The 18,137-nt window shown below is 34.2% G+C and overlaps 1 protein-coding gene across 1 annotated transcript; it reads left to right on the plus strand.

Annotated features, from left to right (window-relative positions):
• The first annotated feature begins 3,561 nt into the window (after positions 1 to 3,561).
• Positions 3,562 to 5,822, plus strand: LOC146724079 (uncharacterized). Its single transcript, XM_085480455.1, has 2 exons — positions 3,562 to 4,899; positions 5,003 to 5,822. The coding sequence occupies exons 1-2, from the start codon at positions 3,828 to 3,830 to the stop codon at positions 5,551 to 5,553; spliced, it is 1,623 nt and encodes a 540-aa protein (XP_085336581.1). The 5' UTR covers positions 3,562 to 3,827; the 3' UTR covers positions 5,554 to 5,822.
• The last annotated feature ends 12,315 nt before the right edge of the window (positions 5,823 to 18,137 follow it).

Here is an 18,137-nt window from a genome sequence, read left to right on the forward strand (position 1 = left end):
ATTTGTACAGGAAAAAGACTTATCAATCTGTTTAGTCTCATATATCTTGGTTACAGAATTATGAATGCTTAGAATTCCTAATTTTAAAGAGTATTAATATTAAATTAAAGTATTAATATTAACAAAGGACGAAGCGTTCCAATTTCAGATAAAAAACAATTCGTATAGCCAATAAATAGATTTATAACTGAACCTCACATTTTGTCAATAAAATAGGAAGGGAACTTAGATTATCTTGGGATTTCCTTAAGAGTACATATTTGTCGATAATATTTTTATTATATATATATATATATATATATATATATATATATATCTCAGAAAGTCACTAGGCGAAATTGATCGAATTTCCATTCTCCGAGCAGCTAGAAATTCTCGTTGGAATCAAATCATGATGAATGGAGGTCTCGGCATAATCGTGGAAGCGGAAACTTCTCCCGGAGACGTTCGAAGCGCGGACAAGCCGATGCTTGGGACTTTTGTCGGGAATGGGAAAGGCTTGTTTTTCTCGAAGTGGCACCGCGAAAGGCTTCCAAGAATGGCGTCTCTCTTCGATGACTATTGTCCGTTTCCGACGACTTAATTCTGCCGATGGAGAATAGTCGATTCCGGCGCGGCTTATCGGCCTTGATGAATGTGGAACCTAAGTGGATTTCTTAATTATTTAGCGCGACTTAATAAAGGGGCCTTCTTGCGGGAGAGTTTTGGCAGGCGCAGAAAAGCCGAGAAGTTCGTTTGTACGGCAATTTGGTTGTCGCGCAAAAGTTTACCGCGCGTCGAACTCGTACATCTCGAACATTCGGAAACTTTTCGGAGGAATATTGTGTCGAAGGAATGTAAAGAATTATAAAAATGATGTGTGTGAAAGAAATTGTTCATGTAAATACTAGATAATTCGGCTCTTATAGCGTGCATATGATCATATTTATCTAAAATTATATTATATTTATTTATATAAAATTATAAACATTCTTAAATTTGTAAAAATTCCTAAAATATATAAAATATATGAAATAATTATAAATATTATATTTAAAATAAATATATTATCCTGAAAAGTATAAAACAGTTGGGAAATTTTATAAAGGAAGGTGCATTTCCTACTATCTGAAAAAAGAAAGTAAGAATCATACAAATTATATCAGACGTAACATTCACATGCTTAATTAATAATATTTTTTCAATAATACCTATAGAATAATTTTGCTTTACGCATTATTTTACAATACTTTACACACCGTGCAGATTTTTATATTCAAACAAAGTATAATGTAGTCGGAATCATCGCCCACTTTCAAAGAGCCAGCAAATTCACCATCCTGTACTTTTCATTCGGTGGGAATAAGGATATTAGCATCGAGGACATCAGAAATTTTGCACGCACGTTTTTATCTGCAAACTTTTTTGTTATTTTGCATGATTGTGTCGCATAAAAAAGCAAAGTTAGTGAATTAAAGGCAAATTTTAATAGTATAGCAAGATATCGAGAGATTATAAAGTGAAAGGGAAATAGGAAAGGGAAAAATTGTAAAAAAAGATTTAATTCTCAATTCAATTTATATTTATTTTTAAGACCGAAAAATTCGTTGACTCGCTCGATATTTATTTTTCAAGAATTTATTTACAATCTCGAAAATAAGAGGAATGAAACACACTCGCGTCTTTGATTAATCGTTGCAAAGATTCGAGAATTTAAACTCCCATATTTTTAGCATTTTTTTTTTTTCATCCGCGCGTTAATTATTAAAAACTTCCATTAGTTATTAATTCTCGGGAATATAAATCTGCGTTCCATTTTCCATGTATTATAAATCCTTGTGTCTCGCGTCGCTATTCGCTGTTACTGTTTTGCGTAGGAAATGCAATTTCTTTTTTTAAACGACCTCGTTTTGCCGCGCGCGCACGTTTTAATTACGTTGTGTGCGCTAATTATATATCGCCTCTTTGTAAATTGCCTTGATTAACCCGCTCTTTTCCGCACGATCGACGCACTCGTTCCTTCCGCAAAGGCGGAAACGCACCGCGATCGCTCGAATCCAAACTCCTTTTTTCGAGCTGGCTTCAAAGCGGCACAAAGGCTTCCGGTTTTCCCTTTAGTCGCAGCTTCGTCGTCGAGGGGAGCTCTTGTGTCCGTTAACGTCGTCTCTCTCTCACCTCAATTGCTGAAACTAATTTAATTAACTAATCACCGACGGTTCAAGTATTACGCGCACGTGGAGAGAAACCTAGTCGAGCTTCATTTGAAACGCTCTCAAGTCGGAGAAACGTAACGTGATCAAAGACAATGCACGCGCGAATACTTGAAAGGTGAAACGGCACGTTAAATCTAAATCTAAATCTCGATAAATAAATCATCGGTCTGACAGTGATAATTACAGTTTCACATGCAGTAGTTTGCGCAGAAAAAATATATATCCGGAAATCTTTATATATAATTGTAATTGTTGTGCTACCCTTTTTGTTTATTTAATAAGAGATTTTTTGTTTCAACGTAAACAGAAAGTAATTGTAATTATAGATACATAAATTATTTTATAATTAGAAAGAGAACGCGATTTCTAATAATACATAATTTTAAACGGGGATGTAGAGAGAAGGCTATATATCCCTCACAAAACTTCCTTTCTTCTGATCGATTCCGTGTCGAAATCTGTATTTGAGTCTGTATGCTCCATATGTTTATGTTGTAGTTGACACATGTCATGAGGAGTTAAGTCGAACAAAGCGTTTGTTCTGTTTGTTGTGACATATGTTGCACTTATTGCTCCAAAAACTTTCTAAAAGTGAATCTCCTTTTATAACAAAGCCTAAACCTAACTTCTAACCGAACTGACAAGGGACATGTCACAACTGTCCGGAACCGATTTGATTCTCCTTGAAATATGTTGTTAAATACACAAATCTAAAAGACACGTATTTTTTTATACGTGCGCAATTTGAGTTTTAAGGGGTGAAACACCCCTTTAAAGAATAACGGTATTTTTCTTTAGGATCAAATATCTGATAAACTATAAGAGATATAAAGAAAAAACGTACAACAAATTTTAATGGCTTGAAGAGTACTTTAAAGTTATATGAACAAAAATTTTTTTTTTTTTTTTTTTTTTTTAAAAACCCTCACCACCTAATTTTTTTTTTCAAAATTAAAAATTTTGTTTTACCTAATTTAAAGCTTATTTTTTTCCAAATTCAACCATGTGTAATAAAGTTATGTTACGAAATATCATTTTCGAAAATTAATTATAAACGCTCCCGTATATACGCTCATCCGTGCTATGTGCGTAAGTAATTACCGTCGAACAATAAAATATATAAAAAATGTTTTTGTATAATTCTTATTTATGTTTTCTATGTATTTATAACTGCGTATTGTGTATATTTAGATTTAAAAAAAAATTTTTAAATATAATTAATAAGAATTTTTTAAATATACCCCCTGCTTTCTTATTATTTCTTTAATATTTAATTTCTTCTATAAAAATTAAAAACAATTATATTTTATAATAAAATTATTTTTTAATTGAATCTTGCGAATACCAATGTCGCAATATTTGGCATAAACAAATTTTATATCTTACGTTAAATGAATCATAAGATAAGATTATGTGTACGTGTTCCAGATAAGTTATAATTTTTACAATAAAATCTTTAATACGTTAAAATAAATAATAAAATAAGATTATGTGATGACGTATTTCTGATAAGTTAATATAAATTGTTCATGTAGCAGCATAATTCTCACAGTCGGTGTAGTCTTTTCGTTGTAATAATATCTGTGTAAACTGTTCTTTTATTGCAATAGAAAGCAAAATATAACATCTTTGAATATGATTATCAATCCGCTTAACGTTGTTAGACTTTTATTGGTGTCAATAAATTCAATATATTTAACAGAAACGCCAGTAACTGAAGCAGAAGTGGAATTAAAGGAAAACATTAAAAAAATATTACTGGATAGCGTTTTTCATTATAATGGGGTGGAAGTAACGGAAGAAATATATCTCGATTATGAAGAACCTTATAAATTACATAGTTTTGAAATAATTGAAGATGACGAAGAAGCATGGCATGAAGATAGTTTAAATTCTCATCCTCATTGTTCAAATGATGATACAAATTTTGATAGTTCTTATAAAAGACGAGCTGTTGAGTATTGGCGATTTCGGGACACTGATGAAAACAGTAATGACAGAAAAAGGAATCGTCCTCTAAGAGTAGTACAAAATAAATTTAGAAGAGTTTCATCTGAACGTCAGTTAAGGCGATGGGAAGAACAAATACAATCAGGTGGAAGTCGTACAGAAAAATTATCTTACATCTCCAAATTTACACATGATAAATTTACTGCAGCTGTCGAATCAGGATTCATGGTTCATGATATTGATTTAAAAAGATGGGCTTTACAAGCTCAAGAAGAAATAGGAAATTTAAATCCTATATTTAAAGCATCTCACAGTTGGATAGCAAGATTTAAGAAGTCTCACCGAATTGTTTCAAGAAAAGTTACGAAGTTTGTCACTAGAAGAACATTAGAAGATTCTGCTGATTTGCAAAAATCAGCTGATGATTTTCTGGAAACAGTAAAACCTCTTATTGAACAGTTTGAATCTGAAAATATTTACAATTCAGATCAAAGTGGTTTCCAATTGGAACTTCACTCTGGAAGATCATTGTCTAACCAGGGAGAAAAGAAAGTAGAACGTGTCGTGCAATCCATATCATCAACAACCCATTCATATACGATACAACCAATAATATCCTGTAATGGCAATTTGTTGTCCCCTTTATTTATTGTATTAAAAGAAGCTAATGGTAAATTTGGACCAAGAGTACAAGAAAATTTATTTAAAGCAGAAAATGTTATTGTAAAAGCATCGAAATCTGGTAAAATGACATCAGGTATTTTCCTTTTATAATTACTTTTTTTAACAACCTTATTTTATTTAACAATTTAATAAGAGTCATAAAAAAACTATTAAATTAACATTTATATTTTGTACAGATCATTTTAAAATGTGGTTAGAAGAAGCTTATTTCGCAAACATTGGTCCTAATAGCGTTCTTCTTATCGATTCATGGACTGGACATTGCCCCAATATGATTTCGGACTTAACACCTCCTGGAACACATATTACTACTATGATAATACCGAAAGGAACTACAGGGAAAATACAACCATTAGATGTTTATGGATTCAGAATTTGGAAAAATTTTGCTAAAAGATTTTCAGATGCGGTTTTACTGTTGGAAAGTAATATAAACTTACATGAACGAAATAATATAATAAAATTGCAATCTTTGATACATAATCAATTGTCATCCCCACGATATCAAAACTTATTTAAATATTCGTGGTTTAAAAGTGGTTATACGAATGAAAGACCAGACGAATTCGAAAATCCAGTACACTTTAGTTTAGACGAAACTTTAACAAAATGTGATATCGAAGGTTGCAATAATATAGCTGTAGTAAGATGTTCTTGGTGCAAGAAGTCATTATGTTTGAAACATTTTTTTGTCGAATATCATTATTGTAATGTGTATAATGAGTGAATAATATAAAATGCAAATACATTTTTAAAAAAATCTAAATATACACAATACACAGTTATAAATACATAGAAAACATAAATAAGAATTATACAAAAACATTTTTTATATATTTTATTGTTCGACGGTAATTACTTACGCACATAGCACGGATGAGCGTATATACGGGAGCGTTTATAATTAATTTTCGAAAATGATATTTCGTAACATAACTTTATTACACATGGTTGAATTTGGAAAAAAATAAGCTTTAAATTAGGTAAAACAAAATTTTTAATTTTGAAAAAAAAAATTAGGTGGTGAGGGTTTTTAAAAAAAAAAAAAAAAAAAAAAAATTTTTGTTCATATAACTTTAAAGTACTCTTCAAGCCATTAAAATTTGTTGTACGTTTTTTCTTTATATCTCTTATAGTTTAGCAGATATTTGATCCTAAAGAAAAATACCGTTATTCTTTAAAGGGGTGTTTCACCCCTTAAAACTCAAATTGCGCACGTATAAAAAAATACGTGTCTTTTAGATTTGTGTATTTAACAACATATTTCAAGGAGAATCAAATCGGTTCCGGACAGTTGTGACATGTCCCTTGTGAGTAACGTTTTTGAAAATGACTCAACATAAAAGCTAATAGACACTATTGTATTTATAAGTGGCGTCGGTTTGTTTTCTGGTTATATGTTATTTTGTTTTAAAAGACAAATTGAAAAAACTGTCTTCCATCAAATACATTGTGTTAAAAAGTATCCTGCATTGAAATAGCAATAGATAAAAAATCGGTTAAGTTTCAGTTTATCTTATTTCTTGTCTTATTGATTTTTGGACATTTTCTTTTGTTTCAGTCAAAATATATTTATAGAAAAATTATTTAATGATTATTAATTCTCAGTATAATTTATGATTATTTTTTATTCTTTACGTATAAAATTTTTTTTAATCGAATTTAAAAGAAATTTATTCTGCTAATGATATTATCGTCAACAGAAAGATGTACATCCTCGAAAGTTAATTTTTACACTAGATATAATCAATGATGGATATAATAATGAAATATTAATATTTGATAATTAATCTTTATTTTAATAGAATAATTTTAGCGTTTGCTATCTAATGAGAGAGTTTGACTTACAATTGAAACTTTTGTCTTCTAATAAAGAAAAAACTTTAAAAAATATGATACAATATAATATTAAAATTTAGAAAGTAGAAATTATTGAATAATTAACTTAATAATTTTTCCTTTTTTTCTGAAATATTATTTAATAAAACATTATAAAAATACAATTTCTGTTAATAATTTTATTAAAATGTTTACACAAATTTTTTGCTGGAAAGAAATTGAAAAATTCGTTGTTTTTAAAAAGACACTATATGAAAACTATTGAAGATTACAAAGTAATTATAATTTATTTATTTATTTTACTAAGATTAAACCAAATTAGAAATACAATTTTATATCAAACGAGTTATATAAATTATACATAATATAATTTAAAAAATGTATATATAATTAATAATGATAATAAGGGAAGGAAGGTTGTAATGAAATTTACATTATTTTATAGGTATAAAAATAAAAACTGATTTTTATTTGTAAAAATGTTGTTTTGCTTATGTTCAATATTTATATCTTATCCTATATTTATACAATGATATAATATCTTATTGCTAAGAATACGGATAGTGAGTAGATTGTGGCATAACATGTGGACTACGGAACCATTAGCGGAAGTGGAAGTGGATTAGCCATCGCTGGATGCCACATGATAATGGGGCACCACAAGAACAACTGCTTTCACGTAGTCGCTCTGATGATTTGTAGGTGATTGTACCGATAATTCCGGGGCCGTTTTCCACGTTTGAATCCTTTTCACGGGGACTGGTACCTATATTCTAGAAATTGCCTCTTTGTTTTTCGCGAGATTCACATTGTTCAATTTTGGATTCTCCTTGACGAGTTCTTTCGTCTCTCACGAGATCACATTATGTACGAATTCACAGCTCGTTTACGAAATACTTGGACTGTATAGGTCATTATCCATGATTTCTGAGCTGATTTTACTCACCTACAAATTTAATAAAACAATAAATTAATAAAAACAACGTTTTAATCAATAATATTCAAGTCAGGATAGCTTATCTTTATTATTAGGCATATAAAAACTTAATAGATTACAATTTAAGAATTCATAACTAGCTCAATAGTCTGATAACTATTGGAATTCTGCGTAGCTTTGGATTAATCCGAGCAACTAATTAAAAACCATCCAATAATAAAAATAATATGTCAACAGAATTATACCTTTATCTTGCTAAAATTATATTTTTACTCAAATCAATTGACTGAATTAAATAACTCGGAATTCGAATCCAAAAATATATCAAAATTGTTAGGTTGCCAATAATAGATTCTATTAGTTAATTAATTTGGAAACTGACTCACCTTAATGACTGTTCGCCTTTTTCGTCGTTCAATTTTTTTTGGCTTCCTCGTTATTAAATTTTGTTGTTCCCCTATGCTGAAAATGACGATGTCAATAGTTAATCCGATACCTTTAACTGTATTATCTACTGATCACAATATTTTCAATTGAATGTCGATTCAATGTAACAGATTTATATATATTTTTATACATTTATATTAACGATTTTTATATTAATAAAAAATTCATTAGTTTGTGGAAAAATGTTTCGAGACGACCTTCAATTCTAATTGTGACAAGGGGCTTCCGAATGGCAAAATCCGTCACTGATTCGACCCGACTGGCACAGCACTCTGATATCTACTGACTTGCCTCTATTTCCTCCGTCAGCTAACGTGTTCTGTCCTTATTTCGGTGTCTCTTCTCTCTGTCACTTTCTCTCTCTCTCTCTCTCTCTCTCTCTATTCCTTTCAGTTGCGATGTCCTTGTTGCGAACCATCGTTGGGCGTGTAGCGTCACTGCCTCTCGGTTCGAAGGTCGTCCGAACGATTCAAACAACCCCCACGCGAGCAGGTTCAACCCCTCGTGCTCGATTGGTCGTCGCCGCCGCTCCGACGCACTTTGAAGCTCTCGGCTTCGCTTCGCGCGGCCTTACTGTACACGGCGGACTGCAATTATTATTATCGATTACCTCGATATGATGAAGTACAAATAACGTGTGTATAGACCGGGCTCGTTATTATATATATTGTCTGGGGAACGGAGAATTCCACCGCTAAGCGATAATTGTCGCGTGCGATTACTCTCGAGCACTTATTCTTATATCGAGAAGGAAGAGTGGATTTTTTCTCCTTCCCTTTTTACGGGATAGCTATTTCGCATCGAGACCGTCTTACTGCTCCTATTCATATGTCTGACTAAAATTATTTGTACTACTGGCAAGTTTGTTAATAATATAGTTGTTCTCTTTTTTTGTGTAATAGAGTTGTTAAATATTTATTTTTTTTTGTAGAGAAAGTTTAAATATTTATGAGTATGTTAAACGAAATAATAACGGGTCTAATTTTTCTTATCTGTCTTCTTTAGAAATTCTTTCTTTTCGGATTCATAAAGCAGCTGTATGATTTAAAAGTTTTTTTAGAAATTGCTTGTTATTAATGATTGACAACTTTATGGTTTTTTAATTTTTTTTATAATAATGGTTTTTATTTTATAATTCGAAAAAAAGAAAATTGCAATTAAAATATAAATGCATCTGCAATGTAAAAGAATATTATACATATCATTTTATTTATATATATTTAAACTAATCTATTGTAATGATTATGAATCTACCATGTTATATCTTTCAATTGATTTTCTTTCTTTAAATTTACCATTAATAATTATTCGATTTTTACGTACAGTAGAATTAATCATATAAATCGCAACAAATGATTAATTTCTCTATTCTGACTACTTCAACTATTTCATTCAATGCATCTTGACTCCTTTTTGTCCGGAAATCATCGAATAAAAACCAAACTCACGAATGCTCTTTATTAAGTGATACACGTCATGATTGAGTAGACACGCTCGCTATTGTTTTCTTGTGCCGTCTTTTCGTCGTCATCGACGAGTAATCGATCGAAAGTCTACTCCAGCCTGTGTTTCGACCCTATATTTATTTTACACATACATATACATATATAGAGACGTAAGAAAGAGAGAGCGCTTTCGTGAAACAATGCTGGACGAAATCTGCCGGTTACCCTCCTATGGGAAATCTGCGGGTACAATGCAAAAAATCCTCTCAACGATAGGGCACTTGGATTAGAGAATGTAAAGCGGCGAAAGGAGAGAGTACGTGCGACTCTTCTCCCTCCTCCTTTCCCAATCTCGAACCTCGTCCTGGTCCATCCTCTCTCGCCTTTTCGATTCCCGGAGGACTTTCAGCCTCCGACGAATAGACGACGTTCGCTTTCACGGCGAACTTTACAATATTATTGTGTTGTTTTGCGTCTCCCGCATTACCGATCGCTATTCCAAATTCTCCCCTTATTTTTCTCCCTTATTCTTATTATTATTATTATTATTATTCGATAAATCTCTCCGTAATTCAGGATGTACGCTCTCTGGAGAAACCTGGAACTCTCAGGGAATTTTGTTCTATCTTGAAAAATCCTGGAATTTGATTTTTAAAAAAATTGCTCCTTTGATTCTAAAATATAGTTTCAAAGGATATGAAATTCATTAGTTTTATATAAAATATGTATAGTGTTGTGTACTTATTTTTCTCCCTTATTATTATTATTATTCGATAAATCGCGTTATCTCTCCGTAATTCAGAGTGTACGCTCTCTGGAGAAACCTGGAACTCTCAGGGAATTTTGTTCTATCTTGAAAAATCCTGAAATTTGATTTTTAAAAAAATTGCTTCTTTGATTCTAAAATATAGTTTCAAAGGATATGAAATTCATTAGTTTTATATAAAATATGTATAGTGTTGTGTACTTATTTTTCTCCCTTATTATTATTATTATTCGATAAATCGCGTTATCTCTCCGTAATTCAGAGTGTACGCTCTCTGGAGAAACCTGGAACTCTCAGGGAATTTTGTTCTATCTTGAAAAATCCTGGAATTTGATTTTTAAAAAAATTGCTCCTTTGAATCTAAAATATAGCTTCAAAGGGTATGAAATTCATTAGTTTTATATAAAATATATACAGTGTTGTGTACTTATTTTTCTCCCTTATTATTATTATTATTCGATAAATCGCGTTATCTCTTCGTAATTCAGGATGTACGCTCTCTGGAGAAATTTGGAACTCTCAGGGAATTTTGTTCTATCTTGAAAAATCCTGGAATTTGATTTTTAAAAAAATTGCTCCTTTGATTCTAAAATATAGTTTCAAAGGATATGAAATTCATTAGTTTTATATAAAATATGTATAGTGTTGTGTGCTTATTTTTCTCCCTTATTATTATTATTATTCGATAAATCGCGTTATCTCTCCGTAATTCAGAGTGTACGCTCTCTGGAGAAACCTGGAACTCTCAGGGAATTTTGTTCTATCTTGAAAAATCCTGGAATTTGATTTTTAAAAAAATTGCTCCTTTGATTCTAAAATATAGTTTCAAAGGATATGAAATTCATTAGTTTTATATAAAATATATACAGTGTTGTGTGCTTATTTTTCTCCCTTATTATTATTATTATTCGATAAATCGCGTTATCTCTCCGTAATTCAGGATGTACGCTCTCTGGAGAAAGCTGGAATTCTCAGGGAATTTTGTTCCATCTTGAAAAATCCTGGAATTATTGTGGAATTTGATTTGAACTCGAGGAATTTTTTAAAAAATTGCCCCTTTGATTTTAAAATATATAGTTTCAAAGAATATAAAATTTATTAGATATTAAATACAATGGTATTTACTTCTTTAAAAATATATTAGTTTTATATAAAATCTATACAGTGTTGTGTGCTTAGATGATTGAAAAATTATCTAGATAAAGATGAGATAAAAATGTGTAAATTTATTTTAGATAAGATAAAGATGATTTTGTTTTAAATATATCTAGATAAAATTATATGGCGATTTAGCTAGATAATAATTAAAAAAAAATGTAAATTATAGCAGGGATATAAAAATATATTTTTATTTACAAATGTGTATCATGTACTGCTTAAGTTGTACTATTTAAGTATTTTTATGTACTATGATTTTAAACCAAAATTATCTGAAAATTATTCTAGAATTCTAAAGATAATACTTTCTTTCATCTAAGATGCAGATATAGATAACACATATTTCTATTATCTATATAGGGATAAAATGATCTATATGGGGATAAAGTTTCATCTAGATGATCATCTATAATTTTATTTAGATAACAGCAAACACTGAATATATATTAAAATATATTTTATTATAATATAATACTATTATATTACATTATTACATTAAAAAAATATTTCATATATGTGAAAAAATTATGTATAACAAATAAACTCATTTCAAAATTGTATTCTATGAATATTATTGAAAATACTTAAATTTTACCTGAAAAATCATGGAATCCTCAGGGAATTTATTTCTAAGATTTGAGTATATGCACCCTGGATGCTCTCCGCTGTTGAAATAAAATTGTCCATCGAATCGAAACTCACGAACTTAACGCGAACGAGACAATCGGATTGGCGATAAAACAAAAAGATGAGTGATGGGATTTTGAAGGGTGGAATTATTATTTTTTTTTCAAGTCCAATATATATTGTTATAAGGTCGAAATATTTCAGCATCGATTTCGGCGCGATTCGGTAGATGAAAAAAAAAAAAAAAAAAAAGAAAAAAGGAACGTCCAGGAAAAGCAAATCCGTCAGCTAATAATTTATTATCTCGCCGGGTTGCGCCACCCCGAAAAACAAAACCCACCCCTCGTCCGTCGACAAAGGTTGGACGGAAGGAAAAACGAGAAGCGCATCTCTTCCGTCGTGGAAAAAATTCAGCGACGTGGTCGCCATTCCGTCGGCATCTCGCGCATACACACACACACACACACATGTAGACATACACGCAAATGCGCGCATATATACACACATTCTTGCCCGCATGCAGTCGGGTGCAAATTGGTATTGAAAAATCTCGAAGTCAATTAAAACTCGAGGCACAAAGGATTCGGCGAGACAAAATACCAATTATCTCACGTCCTCGCCCATCGTCCTCCCCTACGTCTCTCCTTTCCCTGGCTTCGACGAAGAGGCGAAGGTGGGGAGATCGAAGAGAGGCGGGGGTTCTTTCCCTTGCAAGAACTCAATTCCATTAGGCATTGAAGTGAGTAAAACGAGGATGGGCATCTGTATAACGCATTCGCATCTCGCTTATCTACCTAATAAAGGTTCCTCCTCTTCTTCTACCCTTGGTGCGCCACCCCCTGCGTGGTATAAAGCGTGCCCGTGAGGTGTCCGCGAGACAATCCCTCGGGATGACAATGCTTATCCCACGTATGAATGCTTCCTAGGTAATTTAAGTATAGCCCGTCCGATATATTGTCTCCTCTTCTCCTTCCGCGAGACACTCACGGGTTCTCTCGTTTCCACGCCCGTCCATGAAAATTGTTCGTCCTCGCGTTAATGATCGCTCTTAGAATTTATATCCAAAAGAGACGTAGAGATACAGAAGGACCGAGAGAATCCCCCGCGGTGTTTGAGAATCCAATTATCTATTGATAAGGGAATTCGTTTCCGCTTGATGAACCGACGTGCGAGCAGATTTGTTTAAATAAATTCCTTCAAAGTTCCGTTTGCAAAATTCGGAATTCCGATCGCGCACAAAAATCTATGCTAAACTCCATCGTCTCGCTCAGATGTAGCAATTAGCGACGACAATATGCGTGCTAATTAATAATCCTTGCGACGTCTTCGCACGCGAACCGTGTAATTCCGATACGCGAGATTATCTACGCAACGTTCCCGACGCATCGATCCCGTAAATTAAATCGGTTGGTTGGCTCGTTCAAGAAACCAGCAGCAAGTTTCCGTCTTGCGAGCTCGCAGCAGGTGAATTATGAGCGATCACGTTCGGGCGAGAAAGCGTTCCGCGAAGGATGAGACTTGGTTTTTTTAATATTGGGTGTGGGAAAAAGTTTGTGGCGTTTTTCCCGAGAGATACGGTTAATTGCAAATAACTCAGGAAAGATCGCAGCAACACCACTAAAGGCTCGTTGGAAAGGTGACACTTCGAGCTTTACTTTGAGTGTTTGAACATCGAAATTGGTGCAGTGGTTGGAAAGTTATTTGCGTTTGAAAATGGAGAAAAATTATGAAAGAACTGGTGATTTTAATGTGAAAGAGTCACGCTCTGGTCGTCCAATCACTGAAAAAGCTGATGAAATTCTTGAAAAAGTCCAGCAAGATAAGCATATCAGCAGTGTCAATAGTGGTATGGAACTAGGCATTGACCACAAAACCATTTACACAAAGCTGGCTACAAAAAGAAGCTCGATGTATGGGTTCCTCATGAGTTGAGCGCGAAAAACATGATAGACCGAATTAACATCTGCGATGCGTTGCTGAAACGCAATGAAATCGAGCCATTTCTGAAGCCAGGATTGACGCCGAAAAAGGTGATGCTGTGTGTGTGGTGGGACTGGAAAGGAATCGTCCACCATGAGCTACTTCCAGTTGGTCAGACGATTGATTCTCAACTCTACTGTGAACAATTAGAGAGATTACGCCAGGCAATTGAAAGAAAACGGCTCGAATTGATTAATAGGAAAGATGTTGTCTTCCATCATGACAACGCCCGACCACACACTTCTTTGATGACCCGTCAAAAATTGCGAGAGCTTGGTTGGGTAGTTTTGATGCATCCACCGTATAGTCCAGACATAGCACCCTTTGACTATCACTTATTCCGATCTCTGCAGAACTCTCTCAATGAAATTAAACTGCTTTCAAAAGAAGCCTGTGAAAACCACTTGATTCAGTTTTTCAACCAGAAACCACAGAAGTTTTTTTACCAATGGCATTATGGCTCTACCCGAAAAATGGCGAAACATTGTTGATAATAATGGAACATATTTGGTTTAAATAAATTCATTTTTACACTACAAGAAAATTAGTTGAATTTTACTAAAAAAACGCCACTAACTTTTTCCCAGACCCAATATATTGTCAATTTAATAACTTCGATTTTTTCAACATCCATTGCAATCTTAAACAGTTTATGGACATTTTAAAAAATCAGCCAATCTCTAGATTTTTTATTTATATACATATATAGGATGTATCTCAATAAGTGCGAAAAATTTTAGGAGATGAATTAGGTTTCATTATTTTTTATATTAATAAATATCCTTTTGATTAATGAAAAATATCTACCAAGTTTCATTTTTTTAATTTGTCTGAAATTTGAAAAAAAAAATTCCTCCTAAAGGGATATAAAAAACCCCCTTAATTTTCGACACAGAATCATCCCCTAAAATTTCTCGCCCTTACATTCAGATACACCCTGTATACAAAATAATACTTGTGAAAAATAAGCTCTCTGCTCCTCTCTAGAATAGAAAAAATAAATAAAATAAATAAAATAGTAGGTGATAGATATTTGTATTACTGTTATTATTATTACAATTAACGCTCGTTGGGGACGCAGCTTAACGGGATGCAAGGTAGAGAGAGGGAGGGTTCAGAAAAGCCCGTGCGAGATCATGTGAGAGGTAGGGTGTCGGGAGGGAGGAGAGAAATCCGGATCTCCATCGCGGTGCCACGTCGCCACCCCGAAGAACACGCTCGAACGCGTTGCGTAATTAGCGACTGCCTCCCCGGTTTCGTAGGTGGGTGGGTGGGTGGTCGGTTGTATCCAGCGGTGTGGCAGGGATCCCCGGAGGAGGGAGGGGGCGGAGGGGAAGAAAGAGAGCCCCGGAAAGGGTCGGCGAAGCGCAACCCTCGGAACCCGTTCTCGTGCGCGACTTGCGCGCGCTGAAAACGTCGCCGCGTGCGGAAGGTACACGTGCGCGATATCTATATCGGGGTGTTTCTTCCGGCGGGCGGGTCGAATCTTCGAAGGGGGACGCGTACTTGGATCTTCGAAACGGATTTTAAATCCGAAGAAATTTATCATAAGAATTTTATTAAAAAAAAAAATTTGTATTACACGTGCAGGAAAAGTGGCACTTTGTGTGCGTGTTTTCTGTGCGGAAAGCGGCCGATTTCCCACGCCGCCATCTAGCGGCGACGCGGTGAGTGAATAAGCCGCGTTCAAAGCTATTGCCCACGACTAAAATCCCTTTCTTAAAATGCCCACGATTTCACTCGTGACCAATTGTCAACTTTCCGCACTTGATACACAATATACTATTTTACACTTCTCGAGAAGTGTAAAAACACTCTTCGCGAGGAAAAAATTCGACGTCAGCCAGGATCACGGACTTATATACAGGTCAGGACCATGGATTTATGGATGTCAGAACACTTTTATATCGACTACATGTCAAACGTAACAAAATGTAACTAATATATAGCTGCCAACTCAGGTCGATTTATGCAATGTGAGCCAGCGCAGATTTTATTTTGACAGTTCTTTGACAGTTTTGTGTTAGATCTCGTGCGCAATAGGAAAAATGTTAAAAATAAACACGGTTAAAAATGATTTCAAGAGGCGATTCTGAGTTGGTTACATTTTTCCTACACTTCATTTTAATGAGTGTTTTGATCTGTATATAAGACCGTGGTCAGGATCGTCTCCGTCGACGCGGAGGCCAATGACGTTGTTGATACGTAACGCGCGGCCATTATCGGGGTGAAAATATCGCCCGGGCGTTTCTTGGAAAGCTTCCGATTCAAGCGCATGCACGCCGAGTTAAGGGCGGATTAGTCGCCGATCTGATTTCTCCGAGTAGAGAAGGGGTTTTAGTCGAATTATGCGGCTCATGGCGTCGACACTAATCCTTTCGAAAACATCCTATATATAGGAGAAGAAGATGGAGGTGGGAGAAGAAGGGGAGAGTGTAAAGGGGGGTTGCGAGCGTCGTCGAGACGCAATTAATGCGGAAACCAAGCGCGGACTCTAGAGGGAGTTTCGAGAAGGGCATCGCCTATGCTGTGAGACGTAATGACTAATTGAGATTGGAAAGAGAAGAGCGAGCGAGAAGAAGGGGGATGAGAGAAAATCGGTGAATAGAAGGGGGTTAATACGAGCGTTGCGTGGTCACGGTAAAACGCGGGTTTTCTCTTTCTCTCCTTCCCTCTCGCCGGATATCTATAATCCCTCCTTTGCTATACCATCTAGGACCTGTGACAAAGGATCACTCGCTTGCAGGCGTACCAATGGAATTATGAATTCCTCCTCTATCAAGACCTTCTCGACGATTCTGCACGATTTTCCGCGCGTATCATCGATCGCGAGTGATTTTCTTCGCAAGGCGCACAGTTTGCAGTAGAACAATTTATATTCTTTCCTTCTCACACGATTTTCATATTCTTCTATGATTTGATTTTTTTTTTTTTATACAGATGTATCGATTTATTTTATGCAGGATTGGGTAATAACTAGTTATAATTAGTTAAAAGTTGAAAAAAGTTAAAATAAATGGATTATTTTTAAATTAAAGTGTTATTAATTTTTTTGTGTATTTGTCATCAATTGTAATTACCAAAAAATATATTTCTGTATAATTTCAAAATTTCTTTCTTACCTTTTATTATAATCTTGAAAGGAATTAACAAACAAAATTCTAATTTAATATAAATGTGTTTAAAAATTAACTTTTGATTTAACTTCAGTTAATTTAATCTCAACTTAACTTGCTGTGCTAATTTTTTGTTCGTGCAACTTTCAACTTAACTAAATTAATTTTATAAGCAACTAACTTTAACTTAACTTAGTTTGAAAAAAATCATAAACTTACCCAACCCTAATTTGATTTAAAATTTTCTTTTGTGTCAAATTTTGAATAAGTGTATATATAAGATTGATTAGCAGAGACTATTGTAGAATTTTTTTTAGAAAATTCCGAAACGAATAAATTTACTCTAAATAAATAAACAAAAAAAATACATTTATAATTTTCAACGGAATGAATAAGATATGCGATTAAAATGCGAACAATTATAAAAAAAAAAAAAAAAAGATTTCTTTCAATGACTTTTATTTCGAGAAAAAAGATTCGCGCGCCGATCCGAACGATAATAATTAAATGCGTCACTTTGCGGAACGAGCGAGTCATCGCGCGGATTCGCGGTTTTCACACGCACATACATCCACAGATACACACATCGATCGCGTTCCCAGAGATAGAGTGCGGATTGTCGCAAGACGAATCCGCGTTTCGGGAGTTAGCAACCCCTCCTCGAGGCGTAGTCGTCGGCGTTTCCACCGAGTGTCTCCATTCCGCGCACCGGCTCGTCAGAGAGAACATTAAGATAATTACTTTGCAGAGGCGGGATGCGGCACCATTGTCGCGTTACCGCCGTCGAGAATGGCATTACGCCATTGTCGGCGAAGAAAGCGCGCGCGGGCTCTCTCGCACTCGCGCACTCGCGCACTCGCGCGAGTCGGTGCGGGAGCGCGCTATTCTGTATATAACTCGCGGCGATAGCGAGGGGGTGGCTGGGAGGGTGGGAGCGTTACGCTTCCGCCGAGGTGCCTCCGCTCCCATTCGAAGGGATGTTTTCCGACACGCGAG

The sequence above is a fragment of the Nylanderia fulva genome, unplaced genomic scaffold, assembly GCF_048542155.1.
Source record: "Nylanderia fulva isolate GAGA-0341 unplaced genomic scaffold, ASM4854215v1 Scaffold15, whole genome shotgun sequence".
NCBI lineage: Eukaryota > Metazoa > Arthropoda > Insecta > Hymenoptera > Formicidae > Nylanderia > Nylanderia fulva.